This window comes from Canis lupus, chromosome 31, assembly GCF_003254725.2.
Source record: "Canis lupus dingo isolate Sandy chromosome 31, ASM325472v2, whole genome shotgun sequence".
Classification (NCBI taxonomy): Eukaryota; Metazoa; Chordata; class Mammalia; order Carnivora; family Canidae; genus Canis; species Canis lupus.
In genome coordinates this window covers 28,938,591-28,965,838 of record NC_064273.1, presented here as the reverse complement: position 1 = coordinate 28,965,838, position 27,248 = coordinate 28,938,591, and the positions used below count along the sequence as shown (strand labels likewise).

The following is a 27,248-nucleotide window of genomic DNA, read 5'->3' as shown; positions in this document are numbered from 1 at the left end:
CCAGGGGGAGGCACAGGGTCACTAGGTACCCTGTGGGTGCTGGCTCTGGGCCCACGTCCTGCCCTCCCCACCCACGGGCGGGCCCCGGGGTGGCCCCGCGAGCACAGTCACACCCCGGGGACCCCAAGGTCTCCAGCTGGAGATCGCCCCTTGGCGGCCACAGTGGGGGCAGCACGGGCTTCCCCCATCAGACTCGGCCCAGGTTCCCCGACCACCCTCCAGGCCCGCGGCCCCCCATCTTCTTAGATGGAGAAACAGGAGGAAGAAAGCCATTTGCGCCTAAGAGGAGAAATGCAAAGGAACCGAGTTTTAGAAACACAGCCACACAGGAATGTTATTTTTTTTTGAACGACAAAAGTACAAAAAAACCAGTGTTCCGAGAAGAAAAAAAAAAAATCTCCATTCCTCCTACTGCATAAAAAGAAGAAACCCTGGTTACTGGTTAATTCTCAGGAAGTATCAGAGAAAGGTTCACTTTTTTTTTTTTTTTTTTTGAAGGTTGACCAAATGAGCCCACCTCTGGACACGGTTTTACTTGGTGGGCTTTGAACACTAAGATAGTCACACTAGTCAGAGGAGCTGAACAACAGAAGCTGGTATAGAAAGTAGAACAGAAGCCTGTTAAAAACGACTCACAAAAAAAAAGAAAAAAAAAAAAAAAAAACGACCCACAAAAGCCCTGACATACAATTGGGGCAAATTTACCCGAAATATGACAACCACACATAGTGCCCACAAAAATGATTATGTGTGTGTTATCTGGTCCCCCAAGGCCGGAGTAATGAGGGTTCCTCTTGTCTTAGGAGCTGATCTGCACGTCACTGATATGATTATTTAGGGGGGGAGGTGAATTTTTATAAGCTTGGGTATTTTTCAAATAGCTTAAAATCAGATCCACAAGCAGGCCACAAAAGCCACAGAGGCAGGACCCCCTGCCCACCTCCCAGTCCCTAGGACAGGGCTCTGGAGCAGGATGGGGACTCCCTGGATGAACATGTACTATTAGTATCACTGGCTCTGTTACTAACAGAGCCCAACACGTGGGCCTCTGGGCTTTAATGCTCCCAAGACAGAGAGCTGTTAGACGTTTCTATCCTTCACGTGGAGTAAGATTTCCCTGCTTGTCAGGAATCGATTCTGGCGCTACAGGTATCAGGTTAGGTACCTTAATTGAGCTGGATGACCTACAAACACACCCTGGATCTGACACCAGGTGAGGTGAGGGAATGGGAGTTCCAGAACTTTCCTTTCCTCAATGTGAAATACATGGCTGTTTTCCAAGTACGATAAACATGCCAACTTGATTGATAGGATATGAAGCAGCCCCCACAAAACATGGCTCGGAGCACTGCCAGGAGAGTCCTGGCTGCTGACCCGGGCCATTCCCGGCAGGAAGGGGCATTTCGGCACCTCGGGGTATGAGAGAAGGAGGCGTTGCCTTCCAGGGTGCAAACCGGAGGTGTCACTTTTACCAAGTACCTCATAGGGCTGCTCCGACCACAGCGTCTGAGGCCTGCACCGTGTCCTTAGTTTCTGGTGCCTCCAACTATGCCTTTCCCTGGTGGGAACTCAGGCCTCTACACCTGAAGGCAGAGGAGGAGCATCCAGGATATTTCATTTTCCTCCCCTCGCCTTCTCCCTTCCGGCTTGGGGGGCTCTAAACTCATGGAGCAAGTCCATCCCGAGTAAGCAGACCCCCTGCTGACCTCATGTTCACCTCGAGTCTGAACCGACTCTGCACCTCTCAAGTACGCAGGTGTCCGTTTCAAAGTGCTGGCGTTTGCGGTAAAATTCACCTCCAACCTCAAAAGAGAAGGCAGTCAAAGAAAATAAAAGGAAAGAAAGCCCATGAAGTAAAATTTAAAACCCACTAGCTGTTTCCAATGGAAATTCTTCAAGTTGTTCCGCACAGTAACAGATTTTCTTCTTATGAACCGGCCCACCCAACTAGCAAAAAGCTATCTGGGGTAGAGATTGTCTTTTTCTCCCCATACAAAGTGTTGGCAAACTCTAAAATATATTCCCAAATCTCCAGCCTTCTGAATAAAACCTGAAGCACCTCATCCATTCCCCTCTTCTCTAATCCCCTGGGATTCTAGAACACTCCTTCTCTGTATGGTCAGTGGCTTATGATCGCACCAGCCAAGCTCCTGGAGAGACAGCCCTCTTGCCTGGTCTTAGACGGCAGGCCTGCAATCATCCTTCTCCGGTGGCTCCAGCACCCCATCCCCTGACCTCATTCCCACCCCAAAAGACACCAGGGGGTTGGTTACCAAGGTCACCAAGATGCAAGTGATCGATCTACCCACTTTCTGATGTTTTTTTTTTTTTTCAAATTCCGTGCTACTCCACTGGATGAAATCAGTTACTTTCACATACTTTAAGTTCATGCTCAAGTTGTTCAAAAAGCAAAGAGGAAAAAGAAGTCCCTTTTAACATTAATGTTCTTTGGAGCACAGCTCTCTCCTCTGCCATCGGAGGACAGAGACACATTATCCAAGCAATCAGATAAGGAAACCTGGCCCAATTTCTCAAGCATCCCTGGTGACCCTAGCCTAGAAGAGCCCCCCTTCTGGAGTCAGGCAAGCTTGGGATCTGAGTGTAAAACACCCTCCAGGCTCTCCTGGTTCCAGGAGATGCTGCCTCCCTCCCTCCCTGCCTCCCTCCCTCCCTGCCTGCCTGCCTGCCTGCCTGCCTGCCAGGGGAGACAGTGTCACCCAGAGAAGCCCTGCCCCAGAGGGACTGATATATGGATTGTCCCTTTAGGAAAGCTATTCTACAAAAAGCTCCAGTCCAAGGGCTCCTGTTCTCAGCACACAGCCTGTGAGCAGAAAAGCCCCTTGCTGGGCTAGAGGAGGTCAATGTGGCTCAGAGAAGAAAGGAAGCTTGCAGGGGCGTCTGGAGGGCCGGGGTCAGGATGCCAGGATACAGTGGCCTACAGAAACCCGGCATCTAAGAAGCAAAGAGCTAGGAAGCAGATCGCTTATTGGAAAGAGACATTTCATCTCTATGAATTTTAGCCCAGGCAGCCAACAAAGCAGAAGCGAAGGAATAGAGGTCAAAGAGACCCCATGCACTGCCCACGCGTCTCTAGCCCCCCAACATGACTGCTGAGTCACAGCTGGATCCGAGGGGCAGATTAACTCACCCACAAATAGGCTGGGTCACAGTACAAATTACGCCAGCGAGCGCAAGGACACCGATCCAGAGCTGCTACCCCGGAGGAGCATCTCAGATGCTCTATATAGTGTCACTTGGGGAAAAGACTCACATACTGCTTTTTCATGCCACATTAATTCTGATAATGGGACGCTGTGAGAGGGTGACCTCGCAGACCTACAAGGGTTACAAGATGCTTGTTACTGTTCACATCACATCCTACCTGCATAAACAGTGACGACCAGCACGACACAGAAAGAAAGCCAGTGAAGAAAAAAGGTCTTTTCCTCCCAGAAGGAAAGGGATCGGAATGGTGATTCAGGACTACCCCATTTACACACCACATACATTTGGTCTCTACCCTAGAGCATGGCCTTCGTATAATACACTGAACAAACTGGATTGGTTATAGAAATAGGAGCGCATGAGTTGTATGTCTATTTATAGATTTAATCTCACACAGTTTCTTAACAACGTCAAAAAATATAAACGTAAGGTAATTCTAACCGTATTTTCTTCTGGGAAGTGGTAAACAAATGCATGCCTGAAGTTAGACTTGGTCTGTAACAGTGCTCAGTTGAAAGTTTCTAACTAAAGGGTGTGTCTGTTTTAAAAAATACTTGTCTGTTGTTCTCGATACAAAAGTCTACACTATCTTCAATAAATAAATAATAAAGTGTTTCTTAAAAGTATGAAATGTAAACTTTGTTGCCCCTTCTAACACACACACACACACACGTTTTAAAAATTGCTTGAAATATGACAGGGCTCTTATGGGAAATTATGACACTACGCATTCAGTTCTCCGCAAAGTGGGGACTCGGCCACTATGTTGATGCTACCGTCTATAAAAGCACTTCTACAGCCCTAGTTAGATGCTAAGGACCTACAATCAGAGAGAACACCGTCTAACACAGGAAAGCTAGACTCCAGTGCCAAGAGAACATGCAAAGAACATTTCATGACCACGACGAACTGGGATTAGGAGGACAGTCACATGCGAACAAAAGACGATCCCAACACTTTTCATTAGCAAATCAAGTTACTACCTAGTTAACCAGCCTATCTCCCGGCATTTAAGGAGGGGGTGGGGGGCGGGGGATCAAAGAACTCAAACCAGCTTGGCACAGGGTCATACACTCCCGACTCTGGCAACAAGCACGTGTATTTCCATTACTGAGAGGTTGGTTGTGTGCGGAAGAGGACGGGAGAGTCTTAGGTCTTCCTCCCCAGATTTGTGAGGCTTGGATGCTCCTAGAGCCTTCCCGCCACCACATGATGGAGTTCCTTCACATCTTTCCACCCCACTTCCAAATTGTCACTTTCCTTTTTTCACATCTTGGGGACGTCTTTCTTGGGAACACACCAAATACGGCTGCTGGGATTTCCCATGACAATTAGGATCCGCCACACTCAAGCAAAAATGGGCTCAAAGCTGGTCACCAGCAATGACTCTTGTCATGAAACATCATAGGACCTCCAAGGCAAAGAGAATTTTCCAACTGGGCTGGCAACCAGGACCCAATGATATTGTAAAGCAGCCTTTCAGGTGACCTGTGGTGATCTAATCCAGCAGAGTACAACTTTGTAGGTAACAAACTTCCTTAACCGTCTTCCAATCATGCTGGAAATCAATACTCAATCACCTGATAGTAGCTAGTGATAGTTCTCATTGACATCTATCAATAAAAAGACCTGGAGGGGACTGGAATGGCTCTAACAATGCACCTGCTAGAATCTTCCATGGACCAGCTCTTCAAAGAGCTAGCGCATCGTCTGATCAGGAGACCATCTCCCCGAGGGATCATATCCAGGGCAGCATTTCCAATAAGGTCCCAGTAGGGGAGTGAGATTCTGGAGCAGCGGCAGGACCTTCATAATTATTTCTAAACGCACGACGGACTAGGCGTCATAGATCAAAGGGCCTATTCAGGGACTGGTGGAGATAAGAAGTAGCGTTACATGAGTTCTCCAAAAATCCAGACATTGCATTTATAAATCTATAAACCAGACCCACGCCTCAGGCCCAGGAATGGGCCAGATTCCCAATCGAATCTAGCTGGGGGCTATGGGATTTCAAAGCCCCTAGAAGCCATGATGAGACCAGAAGTGGGGACTAAGGAAGACACAGTTTTGTTTCATAAAGTGGGAAATTGTTTGGGGGTGGGGGAAGGATTGTCGAGAATTATTCCTAGAAGTTTTGAGGGGCCTGTCTTCACTGTCTCGTTGCCCTGTGGCTGAACGTCAAACGGAGGTCTAAGGGAAGCAATGCATTTTTCCAGATTGCATCTGCCGCCTGGGGCTGGAACTTTGCCAAGCACAGCCTGGGCCCACTTCCCTATGGCTCATCAAACAGCTGCAGGTCCAAGCGGACCACAATCTCTCCTGTGGGAACTTCGTGTAGCAGGAGACACTTTGTAACTGGACCCTTGGAACCCTGGTCCTTCTTGATGTCGGCCACACGGATCTCTGTCCGACCCAAAAAATCTGCAAGGAGAGAAAAAAACCCTGCTCAAAGAGAGAATTCCTTTACTTCAAGGCATGTAGTTGGCATATTAGGAATTTCTCAGTGAACTGTTATGCTGTCTTTTCTTCCAAAAGGGAATTAGGTCTGTTTATAGGAATCCATGAACTACAATGACAGAACCTAAGTTTTAAATGGAATGTAAGGAAAAAAAAAAAAAAGACTGTTCCAGACTGGGAACAGAGGGGAGTCTAAAAAGAGGTAAAACTGCAGACTATATGGGACTCCTGGGTGGCTCAGCGGTTGAGCGTCTGCCTTTGGCTCAGGGCGTGATCCCAGTTTGGTGATCGAGTCCCACATCAGGGTCCCTGCAAGGAGCCTGCTTCTCCCTCTGCCTGTGTCTCTGCCTCTCTCTCTGTGTCTCATGAATAAATAAATAAAATCTAAAAAAAATAAAAAATAAAAAAAAACCCCTGCAGACTATGACTTTCCCCACACCTGTATGACTTTCCCACACCTGGTGACCTCCTAGGGGCTATAAGCTTCCCGGGAGGCAATGTGACATCGCATGTCCTATGAGCTGTGCAAAGATTGGAAGAAGTAGCTCCCTGGGTTTGTCAGAGGAGGATACTTCATGATGTCACATCCTTTTCAGAAAAGCTAAGGATGGTGATCTAGGGCTGGTCCTTACTATGTCCCCTTGTACATGCCAGGGAGCAAATGCAAGCTGTGGGCAAGGAGGCCACAGCCTGGGCACCGCACGGTTCCAGCAGTGCTCCCAGAACTACCTCAAGACCACTTTTCATCAAATACTGAGTGTCAGCAGAAGAACAGATGTGAACATATTTGAACATTTTTTAAATGTGAGGCAATAACATGATGGTATTAAATGAGCCTCCAGGCCATAATTTCTTCATTTACTCATTTAAGAATTATTTATGGAAATATACTATGGGCACTTCTGTGCAGGAAACAGCCTTCTTTCAAGGTCCCACTTAAAATGTGGGAATTTGGGATCCCTGGGTGGGCTCAGCAGTTTAGCCTCTGCCTTCGGCTCAGGGTGTGATCCTGGGGTCACGGGATCGAGTCCCGCGTCAGGCTCCCTGCACGGAGCCTGCTTCTCCCTCTGCTTGTATCTCTGCCTCTCTGTGTGTCTCTCATGAATAAATAAAATCTTTTTTTAAAAATGTAGGAATTTGGGGCACCTGGCTGGCTCAATAGGAAGAGCATACAACTCTTGATCTTGGGGTCATGAGTTCGAGCCCCACGTTGGGTGTAGAGATTACTAAAAGAAAACAAAGAAGCTTTGAAAAAATAATTTTAAAAAATAAGTTGTGGGAATTTTTTTTCTGGTGGACAGATACAGCTTTATTTTGCTCACCTCATGGAAATAATCTGTGATGTAAGAACAACACTAGGTTTTTCCATTTATACCCCAGTGGAGTTAACACTATGTCGTGATATTTCACTATCTAAAACAACCATAATAACAATCCAGTCTCAAACCTTCACTCATCAGAATAAAAACTGACAATGAAACACAGTAGGATCCCACATGTGAGAGACTGTTCTGGAGACGCTGTAGTATTTAGGCAGTTACGTGCCTGTCTTGGGACCATAACTAAAGGTGCCTAACTTACGATGAGATAATTCATTTAAGTATTAAAAGGTAAAAGCCACGTGGAACAATTTAAGCCTTGCACAGATCTTGCTAGCCGTAATCCCTCACTCCTACCACTTAACTATACTCTTTGAATATAATTAAGTTGACACTGTAATCTTTAAATGTATTGTCTGATTTTTATTGGGTGAGGAAGAGAGAATTTCTTGGAATCATTGACCAGACCCCTGCTTTTCCAGGCTCACAGAAGAAACGGACAGCTGGTTGAAGGAATATGCATCCGCCATAATTCTGTCCCATTGATTAACCAGACATATCACCCAAAGGGCACTGATTGATTCTTGCCACACCCGTTGTGGGCTGTCGTTCTTCTTGCTCAACTGGCTACTTTTATCCATTTTCACCATGGCCTTGGGCCAAGAACTCAAGGACTGGGCTGAGACTTTGGGGGATAGCCTTTGTTGTAGTCACTTGCTTTGGGGAAGCATAGGACCATGGTCCAGGGTCTTTATCTTGGACCGCTATACACCAAGCACACTTTGTCCACCTTCCCTGAGATACCGCAGCATCAGTGAAGGCCTCTTTCTAGAAGAGGCTGAGTCTTATCTTGTGTCAACCTCATCTGTCTGGAGGGAAGCCAAAAAACCCCGGCCACCAAGTTCCCAGGTAGAAAGCATTTACCCACCAAAGCTGAGTGACAGGGAAGAAGGAAGGACACCTCAGGGGACCATTCTCTACTCACCGTCTGGAGAGAACTGATCCCTCTCAAACACGGTGATGCACAGGACCTCCTGCTCCAGGTCTTTGATGAAGAACTGGCAGTTGGAATTCCACTTGGGATTCAGAGTGTCCTGGATCGTCTTGGTGATGTGACACTGGGAACCCATGGTCACCTCACAGTACGGGTTACTCTTTCCTAGAGTGGATAGAGTCTGCTAGACTCCCGTGTGGCTGCAGGCTCTTCTGGGCATGGCATGACAGGGGCGTAGCCACACTGGGCAGCAATTTCCCTCCACGGGTCCCTCATTTCTATCCCCTCCCCCACTGCCACATTCGTTAAGTAGGCATCAAATGGAGAATCTGGGGACTCCTGGGTGGCTCAGTCAGTTACGCATCTGCCTTCAGCTCAGGTTGTGATCCCAGGGTCCTGGGATCGAGCCCCTCATCAGGCTTCTTGCTCAGCGGGGAGCTTGCTTCTCCCCCTGCTTGTACTCTCTCACTCTCTCTCTCAAATAAATCAAATCTTTTTTTTTAAAAATGGAAAATCTGAGTGAAAACTTCCACCATTCAGCATCAGACTTAAGCTACAATCCTTAAATATTTCTAATACTTTAACCATTAGATTAATGAGCTTTAAAACTAGGCCTTTCCAGTCTCCTTGCTAGAGCCTTAGAATGCATTACGTCCACAGTGAAATGGCAGCCACTCAGATCTCTCTAAAAAGCAAAGTGGTGGGAAGGATTAAATTAAGGGGGGGAAAAAACTCTAAATTTTTAATAAGAGTTCGAGAAACCAATTCTGGAAGGAAATTTAGTATTATGGCAATAGTACATTTGACTTAAAGCTGGCTGGGCAGGGGCGGGGGGATTACAGAAAAGGCTCCCACCCTACCCCATGCTGGAGGAAATTTGGGGTCCTTACCATGTGATCGACAGGGTTTCAGCTCAATGCCCTCAACGACGTTCACCATCAACCTTCCAATACCTGTCGCCCTTTGGGAACGGACTGTGATGGCAGGAAGAACACAAGATGGCTCGTTGAAACAACTGGCTCCCTCCCCATCTCTGTCTGCTTCAGATCAGCTGCCCCCTCCTCCCCTTACACTCTGGCTTCCTGGCTCCTGGAATTTACACTCCACCCTCACCCTGCACCCCACTCTCCATCTCCTCGACGCCCATCCCTTCTCAGGTGCAACCCCCTCCACCCACAGGCCCGTCTTCCACCTCTAGGGACCCTGTGCCCAGCCTTCTGTGCCCAGCTTGGCAGGACACACAGCAGCCACGCCGCTGAGCAATGCATACCCAGGTACGCCTTCTCCCGCTTCTTCTTCTCAGTCTCTATATAAAGTTCTGAAGCAGCTTTGATTTTCTGCACCCAGGCAGTCCTTGGGAAGAAAAAGACAGAAAGGTGCCAAACAGAACTCAGGGGAAAAGGTTTCAGGTCTGTTCAGATTCAGCCTCCAGGACCCTACCTGCTTTGTTCATTTGCCTCTTAACAATAAAGGCTGGGAAAGAAAGTCTGGGTTTATGTCAAATGATGCTAATAATTATTCCTACCAAGAATAAGGAGGGGGTGAGTGGTATTTTTATTGATGTACTCGAGACCGGCCTTGGCCTGGGTGTCCCCGTGGAAGAGAAATGCTGTCCTGGAGATGTTGGCACACAACTCTGTCCTCTGTTACTGAAAAGCATCCCATTTTTGCCTTCCCGAAGAAGGCCAGATGGATCTCTCTTACTAAACCATCCAAGGGAAGACCAAACTCATTTCCCAGAAACGGAAGCACTTTACATGGAAAAGCAAACACAATCTGGGGGAAGCACTGTGGCATGATGCTTTCTACTTCATTTCTCAGAGACCCATGGATGCATAACTTTGGCCAATTTTCTTGCTTGGCGCAAATGCTCTTTGGAATGCCGTTGGCCTTGTGTCAAGTTCACCCTTCAGAAATGATCTATTTCCTTTGGCTCTAGGGCAGAGTCTTGAATACTCAATTGAGGCAAACTACCCGCTGCTCTCAGATCCAGAACGTCTGTCCAAGCCAGACAGCTCAGGACGGGGTCAGGCTTGGGTGGTCCCATTAATCCCCAATTCGCCTTCCTATTGGTCTCTGCCACCTGGGAAACCTTGGGAAATCTGATCTCAAAGAATGATGAAGATGTGTTTTTTAAAAATTCTCAAGCAAAATCAGTTTCAATTCATTCTATTTTGAAAAATTCATGCCACATGTTAAACTTTTGAGAGGCTCTAGTGAAAAGTATTAAGACCTGTCTCCTACCCCCTCCAGCCAAAGGTTATGGTATAACAACTCAAGAAATGTTGGGACCTTCTGGTGGATTAAATGTCCTCTATGTGTCCAGCACCCAGTGGAGCCCGGGTGCCCAGAGCCGGGGAGGTGGCAGGTCTTACCTTTCATTTATGCTTTCGGCTCGGAGGGTGTAGACTCGGTCAATGTGGGAGATGTGGAAGATGGGCTCATCTCCAGAAGGGTCAGTGGGTAATTTTACTAGAACCTCATTCAGGAAAATAGGCTGAAAAATAAGGCACAGGCATTATAAAACCAGACTGGGACTCTGTTTCCGTGAACTGTGTGTGTGAGCCTACATGCACGTGTTTTAGTAAACTAAACTTTGTGTGTGTGTAAACTAGTTTCTAATTTCCTGTAAACTAGAAAGAGAAAATGCGTGTGTGTTCCAGTAAACTCTACTGGAATAATGATTTTGTGTTAATATCAGCTTTCACGTATTACAAACTGTCAATAGGGATTTTTGCCTCCTTCATTTTGCAGGTGTTTTTTGGGTCCTTTAGAAGAAGAGCTGACTGGTCTGTTTTGGCAAATCCTAATCAGCCAACAGTCCCCACGACTTCACCTCCAGCCAGTTCCCTCAAAGATTTTCATATAAAGTGGCTAGTGACAATCCACATAAGTATGTTTTCCTTTTCCCCACAATCAGGCTAACTGCTTCTTCAGAGAAAATTCGTCTGCAAAAACACCCCCAACACAGACAAAGTTAGGAAAACAGTAGCCCAGGATGCGAAGACAAACACAGCTATGGACATAGGAGCAGACCAAATAAACAGCAGAGGGAAATTCTCCACGCATTGACTGTTTAGATTGGCTTTTGCTGGGAAAAGGTGAGGGGCACAGATGTTTCAAGCCATCCCGGGCAGTTTGGAGGCGGATCTGGGAACGTTTGGAAGGTGGGCACTGGAGTTCCAGTTTTGAGCTTTGCCAGGCCTGCCTCATCCGTAATCCTAGACCGTGAGCCCTGCCAGCGCAGGGGACCTGCCAGCCTGGGGACCCACGGTGGCCATTTAGAAGCTAGTAGATGCTTCGTCAATCTAGTTGAATGCTGTTTCTCTTCTGATGGTGCTAGAGCTTCACTGCTTCAGTTACCCTAAACCCTGGCTCACCCCTTTGCTTTCTCCTCTGTGCCACAGCCCCCAAACCCTGCTAATACTCTGACTCCCTTTGGAAATTTTCTATGCGCGCCCCCCCCACAAAAAAAAAAAACCACCAACCCTGATATTGCAATCTGGAATCAGACTTACTGTTTTGTACATTTTATACTGCAGGTTAGATTTGGGACTGAAGACTTTGTCGGTGCCGGAAGAGCCCAAGGGCTTTATGATTTGGGTCAGCAGGAGGAAGTCGTTGAAGAGGAAGCCATACAGCTCCTTGTTGCTCTTGGCCTTGTAGAGTTTCCCACTGTGCAGAAACTTGCGTGGCCCCAAGCAATTGGTCACTGAATTGAACACAAGTTGCTGAGAAAGGAAAACAAAACCCAAAGAACACACGATGAAGTGAGGTCAGTTTTTTGATTTTTGTATTTCTGCACCTGAAAGCCCAGGCTCTATCAGAATAGGAGGCTGGGACCCAGGGGGCCTGTATCTGAGGCTCAAATCAAGGACGGCTTTGAAGACTTCAAGGAGTCAATGTCAAAGACACAGTTTCGGAGATTCCAAATATCCAGATGAGTCTTGAGTATAATCCCTGCTGCTTTCTCCCTAGGGGTCTATTAGTGTCTCAGGGATTGGTGTCCCTCCTTACTTATTAGGAAATGGGAAGCAGAAAGAAAATTCTCAGCCCTCTCTCACCTTAATGAGTATGTGCTATGTCCACGCTGGGGGCAGGAATCGGCTCCAGTGATGACCCCACACAGGCTCGGACAGTCCCTTGGGCCTCTGGAAAGCAGCCACTATTCTCTGTATAATTCTTTTTATTTATTTATCTATTTATTTTTATTCTCTGTATAATTCTACAGGACATATGCTACTTTCCAAGCTGCAGATAGAGTCCAGGCCCCTAGCACGTGGGTGACTGCAAAACTCGGGGGCACTGGGTGACGCCTCAAAGCCAAGCAGAGCAGACACAGCGTCAGTGCACATTAAATCTCAACCAACTCACTCGTCCTGAAAATGTGAAGGGGAAACTCTTTTCCTGCCACTTCCCAAATCTTGGACCTGGTGCCAAGGGCTGCTGAAACCTGACTCTACCATCCCACTGGGCTCTCTCATCTCATGTGAGCAGTTTCTAAAGGGGTGGAGGTAGATTGAGGCAGAAACATGACTCCATTAGGACCCCCTTTTTGGTAGAAGGAGAGACTGACGGAGGGAAAGGCCACAGCTGTGCCCAGGCAGCAATAGGATCCAGGCAAGTGTCAGTTCCTCATGGCCCCCACCTGCCCACACTTGAGCCCCAGGTGGAAGCTCCACCATCAGCCTTCAAGGGCAATCCTCCCCAGAGTTACAAACCCTGTAGATATCCCTGAGAAGAGTATTTGTGAAGAGGTGACAGGGTGCACACCATGTGTCCCCCAAGAGATGTTGGTGAACAGCCATCTCCCTCCATCATGGGAGAAAGAATCAGTGGTGCCTCTGTGGCTGGAGATCCACAGGCATCAAGGAAGAGTGACCACTCCACTGCACTCTTGGCCACAAGGAAGGAGGAGGGTCTCTAATCTCCCCCCGAGGCTCTAGGAGAGTCCAGAAGACTGAATGTGGTACCCTGTCCCCAAATGGGAGCCTTCGGAGAGTATTCTTTACCCTTTCACAACTCTGAAGAGGAGTCTGGAGATCAATTTTGCTTGCCTAGAGGGAGTTCAAGCTCCTTGGGGACAGACAACGAATCCAGAGAAGGCAGCCTGGATCACTGAAAGATGATGTCATGTATTCAGACTCCAGGTTTGGGCCTTCCATGTGGCCAGGCTAACACTGAATATAAATGAATTGGGAACCGTCATTTCATTTTTCTATCTTAGGACAAGAATGCCAAAGACGGTATGTATTTGAAATCTAATCATGGGTACGAGTCCAGACCTGGGCCAGGAAACAGAAGCCAACACGGCCCCATCCACGATTGTACGGTGAACACCATACAGATGAGACGAAAGCCGGTGTACAAAGCCAGGTAGGAACGATCAATAGAGAGGCAAAGAGTCTATCTCAGAGAGGTACAGAAGCCACACAACTCATAATAAGAACTTATTTCACGCTCTTATTGTGCTGAGTCCGCCTGATGGCAGCTGTGGGACTCAGGGAAGGGTCCCCTCCCAGAGAGCAGGTCACCACGTCGGCACTGCCGCCTGGCAGGTTCAGGAGCTGGTCAGGCGTGCTGTGTGCAGGGACAAGGCAGAGCTCCTCTGGATGACACACACGCCTTGCTCGCCCTGACTTCAGCTTGCCTCAAAGCCTTATCACCTCATTGCTCTGCAGATGCCCTGCTCAGGACGTGCTCTCCACTGGGATGCCCGCCCCCTGGATTCTATCCTGGACGGATAACGTTATCCTCCAACACGCAGCCAAGTGTCTCCTTCTCTGATGCTTCCCTGAATCCCCCTGTGACTGTCCCTTCCTCCCCACCGGCACCTGCACCTCATTCTGCCTGCATCTTGTTGTAAGCACTGGGTCAGCCCCCCTACTTTATCCAGGGTCATAGGACCCAAGGGAGGGAGGGGGTCCCATCTTACTGATTTTCGTGTCCTTTGTGTTTAGCACTGAGCAATGGCACATGGGCAGGTGCTCGAGAAATGTCTACTGAATGGACAAGTGGATGAAAGAATAAGCCAACCAACCAGTGACTGCCCCTGGATTGCATATCAACCCAGAACCCCATGCTCCCACGGCTTTGCCGATCGCACACCTACACTGAAGGCAGACGGGGAGGTGAGGCAGGCGAGGAACCCCTGGTGGGGAGCCAGTGACCGCCCCTGAAGCACTGGAAGAAGGAAGAAGCCACAGGGACAGTGGGTGAGGGGGACTCTCATTCTCCCTGGGCCTTTTGGTAAACCCTAGTGAACGGTGGGTGCGCATGCACGTGTGTATGGGTGTGTGCGCACGGCCACAGACGTGGATGCAGAGGCAAAGAGAGAGAGGGAATACAGGCAGAAAGAATCAATGAAACTAAAGGAAAGATAAGCGACAAGAAGAGAATTAAATACCAGGAGAGAAACTTCTGTTTCCGGCAGACTGTTTCCGGACTAGATAGCTGACACAGCCAGTGAAAAATTTAAAAACAGTAACATAGAAAAATGCACTTTCGAAATGCAAGCAAAGCAATCAGAATTTCTAAAAAGTAAAAAAAAATAAATTAAAAAAAAAACAAAAAAAAACAGTGCAGAGAGAGGCCAAAGCCAGAATGAAAATGTCAACCTCCGAAGATCCACAAACCCCAAAGCCGGCTTCAGCCCTGAGAGTGTCTCTTGAATCCACTTGGAAAGCCAGGTGGAGGACAGGAGACCAGTGATGCCTGGGGGGCCCAGGTGGGCTGCGGGGACTACCCCGAGATGGCCACAAAAACACTGGCTCCCAGAGGAGGAATGACAAGTAGACTCCAGCACAGAAGGCAACAAGACGACTTGCTTGTTTTTGACCTTGGAATAAGTGAGATGGAAAAAAAAAAAAAAAAAGCCCCTGAGAATTTGCAAGAGCGAGATGGCCCTGGCCCAAGTTCGCACACTCGTGTGATCCCCGAGCCCCTCTACATTTAATTTAGGGTAAGGCCGGTAGCAATCCCCGCAGGAGGAATGCTGTTTCAGACCTCAAGGTCCCGCAGATAAAGCTCCCGGGCACCCCGAACTCACAATCAGAAATCACAGCCCAGACAGTGGAGCGGAGGCCGCCGACCAGAGCGAGTCCGGGGCTGCGGGGATTGGAGTGATCGGATCTGGAATGTGCGGGAATATGTTTAAAATGTGTTAAAACAGGGATGCCTGGGTGGCTCAGTGGTTGAGTGTCTGCCTTTGGCTCAGGTCGTGATCCTGAAGTCCCAAGATCGAGTCCCACATCAGGCTCTCTGCCTGTCTCTGCCTCTCTCTCTCATGAATAAATAAATAAATAAAATGTTTTAAAAATAAATAAATAAAATGTGTTAAAACACACACACACACACAAGCATGGCCACTTGTGCGAGAATAAGACACAAGAGAGAAACCAGCAGGGATCCCTGGGTGGCTCAGCGGTTTAGCGCCTGCCTTCGGCCCAGGGCCTGATCCTGGAGACCCGGGATCGAGTCCCGTCAGGCTCCCTGCATGGAGCCTGCTTCTCCCTCTGCCTGTGTCTCTGCCTGTGTCTCTGCCTCTCTCTCTTGTGTCTCATGAATAAATAAATAAAATCTTAAAAGAGAGAGAGAGAGAGAGAGAGAGAAACCAGCAGATCTAATGACATAAAGGAACTTCTGGGACTGGAAAGAACGGCCCGGTGGCCTGGAGAGGACGGCTCGCAATCTCCCCAACAACCACCCACCCCCGCCGGCTGCAGGGCTAAGCTCGGGGTGGGGGGGCTGGGGTTGGGGGTGCACAGCCCGGGCCCCCCACCCCCCCCAGGCGGCTACCTCGGACAGGCCTTCGCACTGCACGTGCGCCTGGATCCACTCGAGGCGGTCGGAGTTCTCCTTCTCGCGCACCCCTTCGTTCACCTGTGAACACAGCTCTTCGGCCTTCTCCAGGGCGTGCTTCAGGTGGCTGTGGTCGGGGTGGTTCTCAGGAGTGTTTTCCAGGATCTGCGGGGAGTGGGGTGGGGGTGGGACAGGAGGCAGTGGCTTCAGGCGGTGCAGGTGGGCCCCGCAGAGGTGAGCATGGCACCCACCTTTCCCGATGGGTGCCCACGCAGGGAACCGCAGCTGCAGCCACTGGTGGTTGGCAGGGTCCCCTGGGGAGGCAGGGGAATGACACACGATTTATATATACCTGGGGGTCGAGGCGGGGGTGGCTGCTGCGAGGGTGACCAGGATGCAGCCTTACACATCTCCCTCCTAGAGATGGCTCTTTGCTAGGTCTGCGCACTCTGGAACACATCTGAGCAAATGCGCGTTTATTCTGTGCAAAACACTCGAAGCCGGAGGCTAAGAGTGCCAGTTCTAGAGCTATACTTCCTGCGTTAAAATCTGTGCCCCCGGGTCGCCTGGGTGGCTCAGCGGTTGAGCATCTGCCTTCCGCTCAGGTTGTGATCCTGGCATCCCAGGATCGAGTCCCACATCGGGCTCCCCGTGGGGACCCTGCTTCCCCCTCTGCCTGTGTCTCTGCCTCTCTCCCTGTGTCTCTCATGAATGAATAAATAAAATCCTAAAAAAAAAATCTGTGCTCTGCCAGTGACCAGCCGTGCTATGGGCCAGTCCCACAAATGTTCTGAGCCTCAGGTTCCTTATAGGAAAAATGGGGATTCTCATCGTACCTCCTCTATAAGGGTAGCTGAGGGGTAAATGATTTGATACGGCAATGCACCCCGCAAAGTACCTGGCGCTTAGAAGGTGCCCAACAAATGAGAGTCGTTACCATCAGATTCTCAAAGGACTTCGGGTATTAGGAGCAGTCGTGAAGAAAGGTTCTGAGCCAGCTTTGGAATGCACGGGGGATGCAGAAGGTGTACCTGCCTAGGCCTTGTCCTCATACAAATAATTCAAATGGACCTAAGCATGAATAATATCTCACCTCAAAGATACCCTTTGGCATAAAGTCCCAGGTAAGCACCTAAATTGAGAAAAATGCACATCCTGGGTCCTGTGTCCCCCAGTCATCTCCAACAACAGCCCCACCCTCCAGGCCAATCCTAGCTGTGTTAGGATCCCTTTGGAAACTCCTGATGTCTCATCCCCGACCATAGCCCCGGGTGTGTGTGGGGGGGGGGGGCTCCCATGTAGCAATTTTCTAGAGCTCTCCAGGTGGTTCTAACGTGCAGGCAAGTCTAAGGACTACCGCTCTAGACCGCTCTATTTTATTTTATTTTTAGCCCACACAACTGGCTTTTGCCAACTCCTTTGTTTTGGTTTTGGTTTGGCTTCCTTTTCTTTTCTTTTTCTTCAATTTATTTAAACTAAGAACAACAACAACAACAACAAAAAACCCACAAAAATAGTTTACCTGTTTATACCATCCCCTACCCCTGCCTCTGGCAACCACTAATCTGTCGTGTCTATGAACCTGCGGGGGTTTTTTTTATTAATTTTTTTAAGATTCCAAATTTAAGGGGATCCCTGGGTGGCTCAGTGGTTGAGCATCTGCCTTTGACCTGGGGCGTGATCCTGGGGTCCTGGGATCGAGTCCTGCATCAGGCTCCCTGCATGGAGCCTGCTTCTCCCTCTGCCTATGTCTCTGCCTCTCTCTGTGTCTCTCATGAATAAATAAATAAAATCTTTAAAAAAAAAATTCCAAATTTAAGAAAGATTGTATGGTATTTGTCCCTCTGTATCTGAGTTTTATCACTTAGCCTAATGCCTCCAGAGTCCATCCATGTTGACACAAATGGCAAGATTTCACTGTTTTATAATGGCTGAATAATATTCCATTATATATTACATATATACATTCAACATATATATAACATATATTCACATCACAATTTTTATATCTATTCATCCATCAGTGGATAAGTTGTTTCGATGTCTTGGCTATTATAAATAAGGCAGTGATGAACATGGGGATGCATGTATCTTTTTGAATTCGTGTTCTTATTTTCTTCCAGTAAATACCAAGAAGTGGAACAGCTGGATTGAATATGATAGTTCTATTATTAATTTTTTGAGGAATCTACTTACTATTTTTCATAGTGCCTGCACCAATTTACTGTATGCTTTTTGATGCAATTGTAAATGGGATTGTTTTCTTAATTTCTCTTTCCGATGGTTCATTATTAGTGTTTAGAAATGTAACAGATACTTGTGTATTGATTTTCTATCTTACAATTTTACTGAACTTGTGTATTAGTTCAAACAGTTTGTTTTATTTTGCTTCAAAATGAAAATGGGCTTATTAATTTCTCTAATTATCAGAGTGTCAAAATTCAGAAAATTCGGGAAGTAATGAAGATCCTAAAAATCATCCGTAATCTCCCCATCTGGAGAGAATTTCTATATATTAGTCAAATGCTTTGCCTACACACACACACACACACACTTTTTAGAAAATAAAAACTGAACCATACTACCACACTACACTGTACCATTTTGCACCCTGTTTTTTCTCCACTTCATAAGTTATGTCATTTGATGTCCATTTTATGTGGACCTATGCTATCATTTGTTTCCTTCAAATATTTTATTTATTTATTCATGAAGAGACAGAGAGAGCAGCAGAGACATAGGCAAAGGGAGAAGCAGGCTCCCTGCCCGATACGGGACTTGACTCCAGGACCCTCAACCAGTGAACCACTTTTAAGGACCCTATGATATATCATTCTAAGGATGAACTACCTGGCATTTAAATATTTCCCTTCCCATACAGCTTCATAGTGTTCTTAATTTTTCAATATTTCTGAGATTATTTTTGCAGAATAAATTCCTAGAGGGGGAGGCGTTCAGCCAAGAGAATCTGCAGTTTGATCTGTCCATCACCCTCCAAAAGGCTGATCCACTCTACCTTCGACCAGCATCTTTGCTCACCCTGGCGACCTACATTTTCAAGATATGCCTATCTGGCAAGCCCAAAACAAGGTATTTTCTTCTTTTGTTATGCATCTCTTTTATTACATAGTTAACTTAAGCTTTTTGTATATTTAGTATACAAGTGTACTAAATGATAAAGCTAATGTTTATGTACTATTTAGTAGGAGCCAGGTACTTTCCATATACTACCTTGGTTAATTCTCATAACCCTTTGCAGTAGGTATTATTAGTGTCCCTAATTTACTGAAGAAGTTGATGCTCAGAGAGGAGCATTGTACCTCAAGGGCACGTAGCAGCGGTACTGAGATTTAAACCCAAGCAGCCTGGCTCCTGACTATGTGTTCTTCACCGCTACTCTACACTGCCTGTCAGAAATATCTAGTTGTGTATTTTGCCTATTTTCCAATTGGAGTATTTTTTTCTTCTTGAGCTGTAAGTTGCCTTACATAGATGATAGATAGATACATACATACATAGGTATAGATGGGTAATCTATGGATATTTCATATCCTACTTACAGTCTGAAATGTGGTTACCCAGCTTACACCTATCATTTGCCTTTCATTATTGTTCATTATATTTTGTCACACAGAAATTTTTAAGAAAAATGCTTATGCAAATAGCATATTAACACATTCTTGATATGCAAGATTCAAAGAATACAGAAGTACATAGAGCAAATGTGGAAGTTCCCCTCTCATTATCCTACCCCAGAGGTAACCAGGTAACACTGAAGGGCATCCCTTGAACTCCTTTTAGATGCTCTGTACACATTCAATAATCACATCTCATTTTTCCTCTGTTTGACAAAATGAACCGCACTGTAAGATGTCTCATGATTTTTTTTTTACATACATAGAAGTCTCTGTATTTTTCAAAATATTTTCAGAGTACAGACCTACTGTAATTTATTTGCTTTATCTAATATCTAGGTTGTTTCCAGAATAAAATATTTTTTACGTTCGCTACAACCCTAAATCTTTTAAATTTCTGCCCTTAGTGCCACGCTAAGAATTTCTCCACCTTAGCATCATAAACGGTATTTCATCTTAGTACTTTTGTGGTTTTCATATGTATCTTGTAACTGGCCACCTTTTAATATTCTCTTCCTGGGGCACCTGGGTGGCTCAGAAGGTGAAACATTTGCCTTCGGTTCAGGTCATGATCCCAGGGTCCTGGGATCGAGTCCCACATTGGGCTCCCTACTCAGCAAGGAGCCTGCTTCTCCCTCTCCCTCTCCCTGCCACTTCCTCTGCTTGTGCTCTCTCTCTTTCTCTCTCTCTCTCTATCAAATAAATAAATAAAATCTTTTAAAAGAAAAAAAGAGGAGCACCTCAGTGGCTCAGCCAGTTAAGCGTCTGCCATCGGCTCAGGTCATGATCTCAGAGTCCTGGGATCCAGCCCCAACATCAGGGTCCCTGCTCAGTGGGGAGTCTGCTTCTCCCTCTCTCTCTGCCTGCCACTCCCTCTCCTTGTGCTCTTTCTCTCTCTCTCTCTCCCCTCTCTCTCTCTCTCAGATAAATAAATAAAATCTTTAAAAAATAAAAAAAGAATAAGAGGTATCAGTATGAACTCATGGGTTTTAATATGCATTATTATCTACATGAATTGATCTAGAAATAAATATAAATGTATGTGTGTACACTTAAATAAAAGTATGTGTGTATGAATATGACATACATATATACATATATTCCTGACTCTGCCACTGAAGGACCCAAAAAGCAGTCACACTCCAACAGCAATGAGCACCTCAGTACCCAGATATGGATTTCTAAAGTCTCCATTAAAGGGAGCCAGAGGGGCGCCTGAGTGGCTCAGTGGTTGAGCGTCTGCCTTCAGCTCAGGGCATGATCCCGGGGTCCCAAGATCGAATCCCACATCGGGCTCCCCGCAGGAATCCTGCTTCTCTCTCTGCCTGTGTCTCTGCCTCTCTTTGTGTCTCTCATGAATAAATAAATAAAATCTTTATTTTATTTTAGAGATCTAAAACCTCTCTCCAGGAGGTATGCCCCCTGTGGTTATATAATCACAGGCTCAGAGTATGTCTGAGTCTGCTCACTCATATTACAGAGAGAGACACTGAAATCCTATTTTTTTTTCTTTTGGTATTGGCTTCACAATGGCTTTCTGAAGATGGGTAGTAGGCATGACATTTCTTTCTCCTTCCTGGGAAAATCAAGGCACGAGGGTATTATACCTCTATTAGGAAAAGAACCAAAGAACGAAGATTTCATTTTCCAACTTATGAGGTGAAAACCACTGGGTCTCAGAGCTTAAGACTGTATATTATTAGCTCTTTTCACCATAAACAGTTTTTCTTTCTGAGTTACCGGGCAGATGCTTCCAACATCCCCTTGGTGTATGATTCTAGGCAACAGATATCAGGTGCATTGGCTGGAGAACTTGCCCATGACCCCGGGTCCCTGAAATGCTGAGAAAGCATTTCTCTGCTTGAAAAGGCAAGATGGGTACTTACATTTTTAATGATCAGTGGGTATCTCGTTACGCGTTGCATAGGCTTCAGGATAAAACTAGAGAGTGGCATCCCTTTACATCGAGGGTCCATTGCCAGCCTCTGAAATGAGAGATTTTTTTTTTAATGTACTTAAGAAATCTGAAAAATCTGGTCAGTGACATCAACTCCCCACCCGTCACATTGTCTCATTTATCTGGACGAGAACGAGAATAGAGGGGCCTGGAGTTGGAAGAGCCTGACTCACTATTCTGGCCCCAGATGGAGGTCGGAGGCCCGTAGATGTGACTCAGCCGCCAGGGTTAACCTCTGCTCTGCAGATTCAGCACACGCTCCCTGGGACACATGGTCCCCCCCTTACAGAAGCGAGAGTCTGTCTTTCCAGAGAGCATTTCTTGTTACTGTCAGACCGTTTTAACAGTCCCAAGAGCGAGACACAAGACCATAGAGTTAGAATAGAAATGTCCCTTCAGTCCCAGAGATGCCAGAAGGGCTAAATCTCATTGCCTGGTGCAGATGGAGCCTGCACACACCCCTGGGAGCCCCAGGCAGGTGGGGACAGTGGAGCTGAGACACGAGGCAGGGGGAGGACTACAGTCTCAAGGCCTGCGGCTTGTCCCCGGCTTAGATCGCCTGTACCTTTTGTCAACTCGACAAAGATGATCCCATCCGTAAATCACAGGGATTACGTGGTGACTCAGTCCTCAAGTTGAACGCCTTAGAATCGGGCAGCTGCCCTGACCTGGGCCCCAGGTCCTGAGAAGTAAGTGTCAGCGCCTGAACCTGCTCCTGCCTGGACATCATCATTCCAGGAACACCTCAAACCTGGCAAAGGTGTGTCAGACCCCCGCAGGGATGAGGTGAGGAGAGGTGATGAGGGAGGGAAAACAAGCCCCCTGCCCTGGATGGTGTCAGCATCTCCCTCAAGTTCAAGTGCAACCAGTGATGAACTCAGCCTGCCATGTGCCGGCGGAGGACTGGCCGTTGGCTGAAAAGCCAGGTGGCCCACCATCTGCTCTCCAGTCTCTGGATCACCCTGGGCCTGCTTCTTACCGTATCTCTCCCCTTCAAATGACATTAGAACGCTCCCTATTAATTGGATAGCGAATCAACGCTTTCACGTTGAGAAACACCAGGTGAGAAAGAGAGAACAGGCCTGTGGGATGCTTCGGTCAAGGAGAGACCACCCTTGTATCTCACAGTGGTGATTCCACTGATTATGATACCACTGATTATGGGAATTCCACTGGGATTCCCGTGGATTCCCATAATTCACGGGATTATGGAGGAGGAGGGAATGGCCTGCCCCCAAATGCACGAGGTACAAAGAGAAGCCTGCTGTTAGTATGATTGCTCTATTCACCAAAATATGACTGAGGCTCAGCAGCAGTTATTTGATGCTTTTCCTGTGGTCTTTTTCTCTGGGAGATTTGGGGGCTGTAGAGTGGGCCAGTGGGGCCAGCAGGGACCCACCCTGGCCAAGGCTAAGTCCCAGAGCCCTGGGGCCTCCAGCAGCATGGGGCCCACCTCCCCAGATGTCCCTTGTGGGTACACACAGCTCTCAAGACCCCCTATTGCCTCCGGGGCAGAGGTCCTGACATCCCACCCTCAGCCCCAAACACTTCTCAGAGCCTGAAGCCAACGACAAGAACCAACTGGGAAATGGACAAAGGATCCGTTGGGATTCCTTGGCCATTCCCTCTGCAGCAAAGAACAGGGCGTGGGGAGGTGCTCAGACCAAACGGAAGGGGGAACCTGAGATGCACCAGCCCCACCGAGCCTGACAAATGAGACGGATGATTTAAACCTGCATTCAGGTAGCACCGTGTCTGCAGCCAATTAAGCCGACTGTGCTCTTTCTCCCTGGGGGCCCAGTGTGCCATGGCTGCAAACAGTAGCCTCCTTGGTAGCGTATGCAGCCTGTTGATTGTATGGGTTGCCCTAAGGGGCCTTGGAGACAGCCCTTTGTGGTCGACTTCGAGGTCTGACATCAAGCTATCTCCAATCTAGGTTGCAGACAGGTATGCGAGGTGCCTTTGGGAAGCCCCAGGGCACAGTAGCCAGGGTCCACATTGGCCAAGTCATCACGTCCATCCGTACCAAGCTGCAGAACAAGGAGCATGTGATTGAGGCCCTACGCAGGGCCAAGTTCAAGTTCCCTGGCCGCCAGAAGATCCACATCTCCAAGAAGTGGGGCTTTACTAAGTTTAATGGGGATGAATTTGAAGATATGGTGGCCGAAAAGCGGCTCATCCCAGATGGCTGTGGGGTCACATACATCCCTAGTCGTGGCCCCTTGGACAAATGGAGGGCTCTGCACTCATGAGAACCTTGCACCACCCGAACCCTATTCATGCCCACCAATAAATCCTGCTTCCTGTCAAAAAAAAAAAAAAAAAAGCACTGGGACCACCTGGACCGCGGACCAGCGCTTGCAGGTGCAGGGCCGGCCTGTCCTCTCCAAGCCTCTGCTCACAGCCACACCTGCCGGCCACTGTCGGGCCCTGGTCCTCGGCCAAGCCCCGGGCCTGGGGGCCGTCCTTAGCAGGAATAGGCTTGCAGGCTTGAATTCGCCCCTCGCACACCCAGCTGCCCCAAGTCAGCTACTCGGGGGCGGGGGGGGGGGCTCCTTACTTTGACAAACTCCTTGAAGTCCGGGGCCTCGTCGGTCTTCTGCTGGATGAGGGCAGCCCCGTTGAGCTGACAGCTGCAGAAGCGGATGTAAGGCTGCATGTGCGGCAGCTGCGCCGTCAGGATGTCGCCGATCATCTTCACGGGCATCTTCTCCCCCGACATCTTCTTGCGGACCCTCAGCGCTCTGCGCGGGGACACGGCTGGTGAGCGGCCGGCACACCTCGAGGCGGCGCGGGGGCACACCGCGGGGCGCACACGGGGCGCTAAGGGGGCTCGGGGACACGGGGACAGAAGGAACCGGCCTAGTGCTACAGGGAGCTGTCACCCGGGCATTTTTCTTGGGCAGGATGGCTGTTTGCTGGTTCTTGGGAATAAAAACTTTTCAAAGAAATCTTTGCCGAACAAGTCAGCATGAGAAATATTTATTTATTTATTTATTTATTTATTTATTTATTTATTTATTTATTTATTTATTTATATGAAATCTTTTTTTATTTTTTTTCTCATGGAGAAATAGGGACTTGTTTCTTGCATAACCCAGACAGGATCTCTGTGTTGATGTCTCATTTTATGGACTATTTGTGGCAGAAGTCCCAGGCTAGCGTGGCCCCGGCGCTGAGTCTGCTCTGGGCTAGTGCCACCCGTGGGAGGCTACTGTGGCCAAGGGACACGGAGGCTCATTTTCAGACTCAACAGAACATAATCAAGACGGTAAATCAACTGCCACAGAAAACTAATCCCATGTTGTTCACCAAAGCCAGGTATAAATGATTGTCTGAACTCTCTGTGCCGAGCACTGCTTCATCGCTGTGGCTAATTTGAAGGTGCCGGGATTACGGAGTTCCGAGGAGAGAAGCCTGTTTATAGGATAATGGGCCAATGAACCCAAACGATTCATATCCTGGGAGCTGTTAAGAGGCTGAAGGGACTGGGAAGCATTTGTTTTGGGATCCGGCTGCAGTCTGAGGCGTTCCGGGCCGTGAGAGCCAGGACTGTGCTCCCCCCACAGAGCTCCAGTGTGTGACCTCCTGACATCAGCCCCTAGAAGGGCACGTCACTGAGCTTCTACCCAGCAATGACAGCCATGTACTACGAGGGCAGAGCCACAACCTGGGAGGCCATGACTGTGCTCTGCCTCCCCGAGGGAGGGAGGAAGGGAGGGAGGGAGGGATGGATGGATGGATGGATGGACAGACAGATGGATGGATGGATGGATGGACAAACACAACAGAATGGCATATGATTTTAACATAAGGTTGGGAGGTTGTTATTAGAAATTCCTTTGACCGCCTTCCTGGCCATGTTGGAGAAGCCCCGAGGGAAGGATAGGGCTCTATGAGAATTCCAAGGAAGCTTTGCAATACTAGCATTAGCCTTTCAAAACTTCAGACCACTTTACTTTCTTCCTCCTCCATTTTTTGGCTAAAGGAAAAATCCTTGGACTGGGCAAACCGGTCAAGGAGAGAAATTTTAGGGGACAGTAAGTTACGCGGTCTGAGCAATAAGAAATTCCATCTCAGGCAGATGCCCTTGTAGGGAGAGGCTCTGGTCAGCACTAGCTGCTTGGTGTGTGAGGGGCTGAATGGCCACTGCTCACTGAGGGGGTCGGGATGGAATACCTCCCAACATGTAGAAATTTGCTCAAGGGTGATGCCACCCCCAATTCTGGGGAACTGGAGCCCTACGTAACCATGGTATAAACTTGCTATGGATGGAAACTGGAAGAAATTCCATCGTTCCATCATTTTTGTATGAAGAGGAGCAAAATAGTCTTTCTCTAAGGGAATGGAAGTACCCTCAAACCTCCTCCCCTCCCCGCAACTCTTTTGCTTTTAAAAAATCATGGAGGAGACAAGGAGAAGAGAAAGGGCAACACATGGCCATTGTGTTGAAAAAGCTAAACCAGTGCCTGGGTTCTGGAGGAACTTGTCCTGGACAGACTCAACTTGTCCAACCAGGGGACAGGTCTACAGTCAGGCCCCTACTATGGACCAGGCACCTGTTAGGTTCCGTTGCCGGTCTCCTCCTGGGATGTTCTACTGCACAGGCAGGACTTTCAAGGACCGGGCCTCAGTGGATTTGAAAAAAGGGTGTCAGTGACACCTGGGTGGCTCAGTGGTTGAGCATCTGCCTTTAGCTCAGTTCATGATCCCGGGATCTTGGGATCCAGTCCCACATTGGGCTCCCCGCAGGGAGCCTGCTTCTCCCTCTGCCTGTGTCTCTGCCTCTCTCTCTGTGTCTCTCATGAATAAATAGAATCTTAAAAAAAAAAAAAAGAAAGAAAGGAAGGAAAGAAGAAAAGAAAGGAAGGAAGGAAGGAAGGAAGGAAGGAAGGAAGGAAGGAAGGAAGGAAGGAAGGAAGGAAAGAGGGTGTCACCGGGCTCGGGGCTCATGTGACTCAGTCGCCACAGCTCCACCCATTGGCAACCTGGGTCATCACCTCATCTAACCTTCCTGGGTCAAGGCCTTGACCGGCCAGGGTAATCAATCAGCTAATGAGCATTTCAAAGAGTGCTCAGTTGTTTGCTGGGTGCAAGAGTGCTCCTGACCCTCTGAAGTCCACCGAGCAAGCGCTGGCCTGACGTCCTATGCATCCTTTGGGTCAAACCCCCTTGTACGTCCATTGCTTATTCTCCCCACTGGCTGTTGGCGGAAGCCCAGTGACTTGACCAAACTCCCGCGACTGATACTGACCCAAGCTGTGCTCGAACCCAGGTGCTGTGAGGCCGGGCTCGCGGTCTGTAAGCAGCGAGCCTGGGGCATCGGGCACAGCACCCAGACCCTGTGCTCCCCCCCCTGGGTGCTCCTGCCACCTCGACTTCTCTCTGTCCGCTCCCTCGCCCTGCGGCTCCTCTCCCTGCCACCACTCCTGGCATCTCCGTGCCCCACCTCACCCTCCCGCCCCCCCCAGCCCAAATTTCCCTCCACCCTGTCTCTATCCCCGAGCTAGGTTACTCCTTGTATTTGTTTTCTGCTTTAAAAAAAAGTATGTCTGGGGGCACCTGTGTGGTTCAGTCTGTTAAGCATCTGCCTTTGGCTCAGGTCATGATCTTGGGGTCCTGGGATCGAGCCCTGTGTGGGGCTCCCAGCTCAGCGGGGAACCTGCTTCTCCCTCTCTCTCTCTGGCTATCTCTCTCTCTCTCTCTCTCTCTCTCTCAAATAAAGAAAATCATTAAAAAAAATACATAGGGCAGCCCTGGTGGCTCAGCAGTTTAGTGCCGGCCTTTGGCCCAGGGCGCGATCCTGGAGTCCCGGGATCAAGTCCCACGTCAGGTTCCCTGCATGGAGTCTGCTCCTCCCT

General features: G+C 48.3%; 2 protein-coding genes and 1 non-coding gene across 7 annotated transcripts in view; 2 read left to right on the top strand and 1 right to left on the bottom strand.

The window, feature by feature from the left end:
- Positions 1–385: 385 nt before the first annotated feature.
- The window catches only part of ITSN1 (intersectin 1), a 215,769-nt gene continuing 188,906 nt past the window's right edge, over positions 386–27,248 (bottom strand). For 4 of the 5 annotated variants that reach the window (XM_049104747.1, XM_049104748.1, XM_025449776.3 and 1 more), the window contains 9 exons: positions 23,948–24,131; positions 21,317–21,415; positions 15,793–15,960; positions 11,514–11,726; positions 10,371–10,492; positions 9,266–9,348; positions 8,886–8,969; positions 7,987–8,160; positions 386–5,646 (listed from right to left, as the gene is read on the bottom strand). In XM_049104747.1, the coding sequence (XP_048960704.1) occupies positions 5,498–5,646; positions 7,987–8,160; positions 8,886–8,969; positions 9,266–9,348; positions 10,371–10,492; positions 11,514–11,726; positions 15,793–15,960; positions 21,317–21,415; positions 23,948–24,131 (1,276 nt within the window). In that variant the 3' untranslated portion in view covers positions 386–5,497. Of the gene's footprint in view, positions 5,647–7,986; positions 8,161–8,885; positions 8,970–9,265; positions 9,349–10,370; positions 10,493–11,513; positions 11,727–15,792; positions 15,961–21,316; positions 21,416–23,947; positions 24,132–27,248 lie in introns of those variants that run through there. The other variant, XR_007407674.1, reaches the window with a different exon arrangement.
- On the top strand, positions 22,683–23,713 carry LOC112661904 (60S ribosomal protein L10-like). The gene is made up of 2 exons (XM_049104520.1): positions 22,683–22,857; positions 23,260–23,713. Exons 1-2 carry the CDS (start codon positions 22,683–22,685, stop codon positions 23,637–23,639), a joined length of 555 nt encoding a protein of 184 aa, XP_048960477.1. The 3' UTR covers positions 23,640–23,713.
- LOC112661960 (small nucleolar RNA SNORA70) lies at positions 23,143–23,276 on the top strand. Its single transcript, XR_003138114.1, has one exon. It is a non-coding gene; the product is annotated as a small nucleolar RNA SNORA70 (small nucleolar RNA).

Excerpts from the sequence above, each read along its gene's own strand:
- LOC112661904 (XM_049104520.1), top strand. The coding sequence starts at position 22,683 with ATGACTGAGGCTCAGCAGCAGTTATTTGATGCTTTTCCTGTGGTCTTT. Across the intron at positions 22,858-23,259 it reads CACCTCCCCAGATGTCCCTT|GGGCCTTGGAGACAGCCCTT; the intron begins GTGGGTACACAC and ends GGTTGCCCTAAG.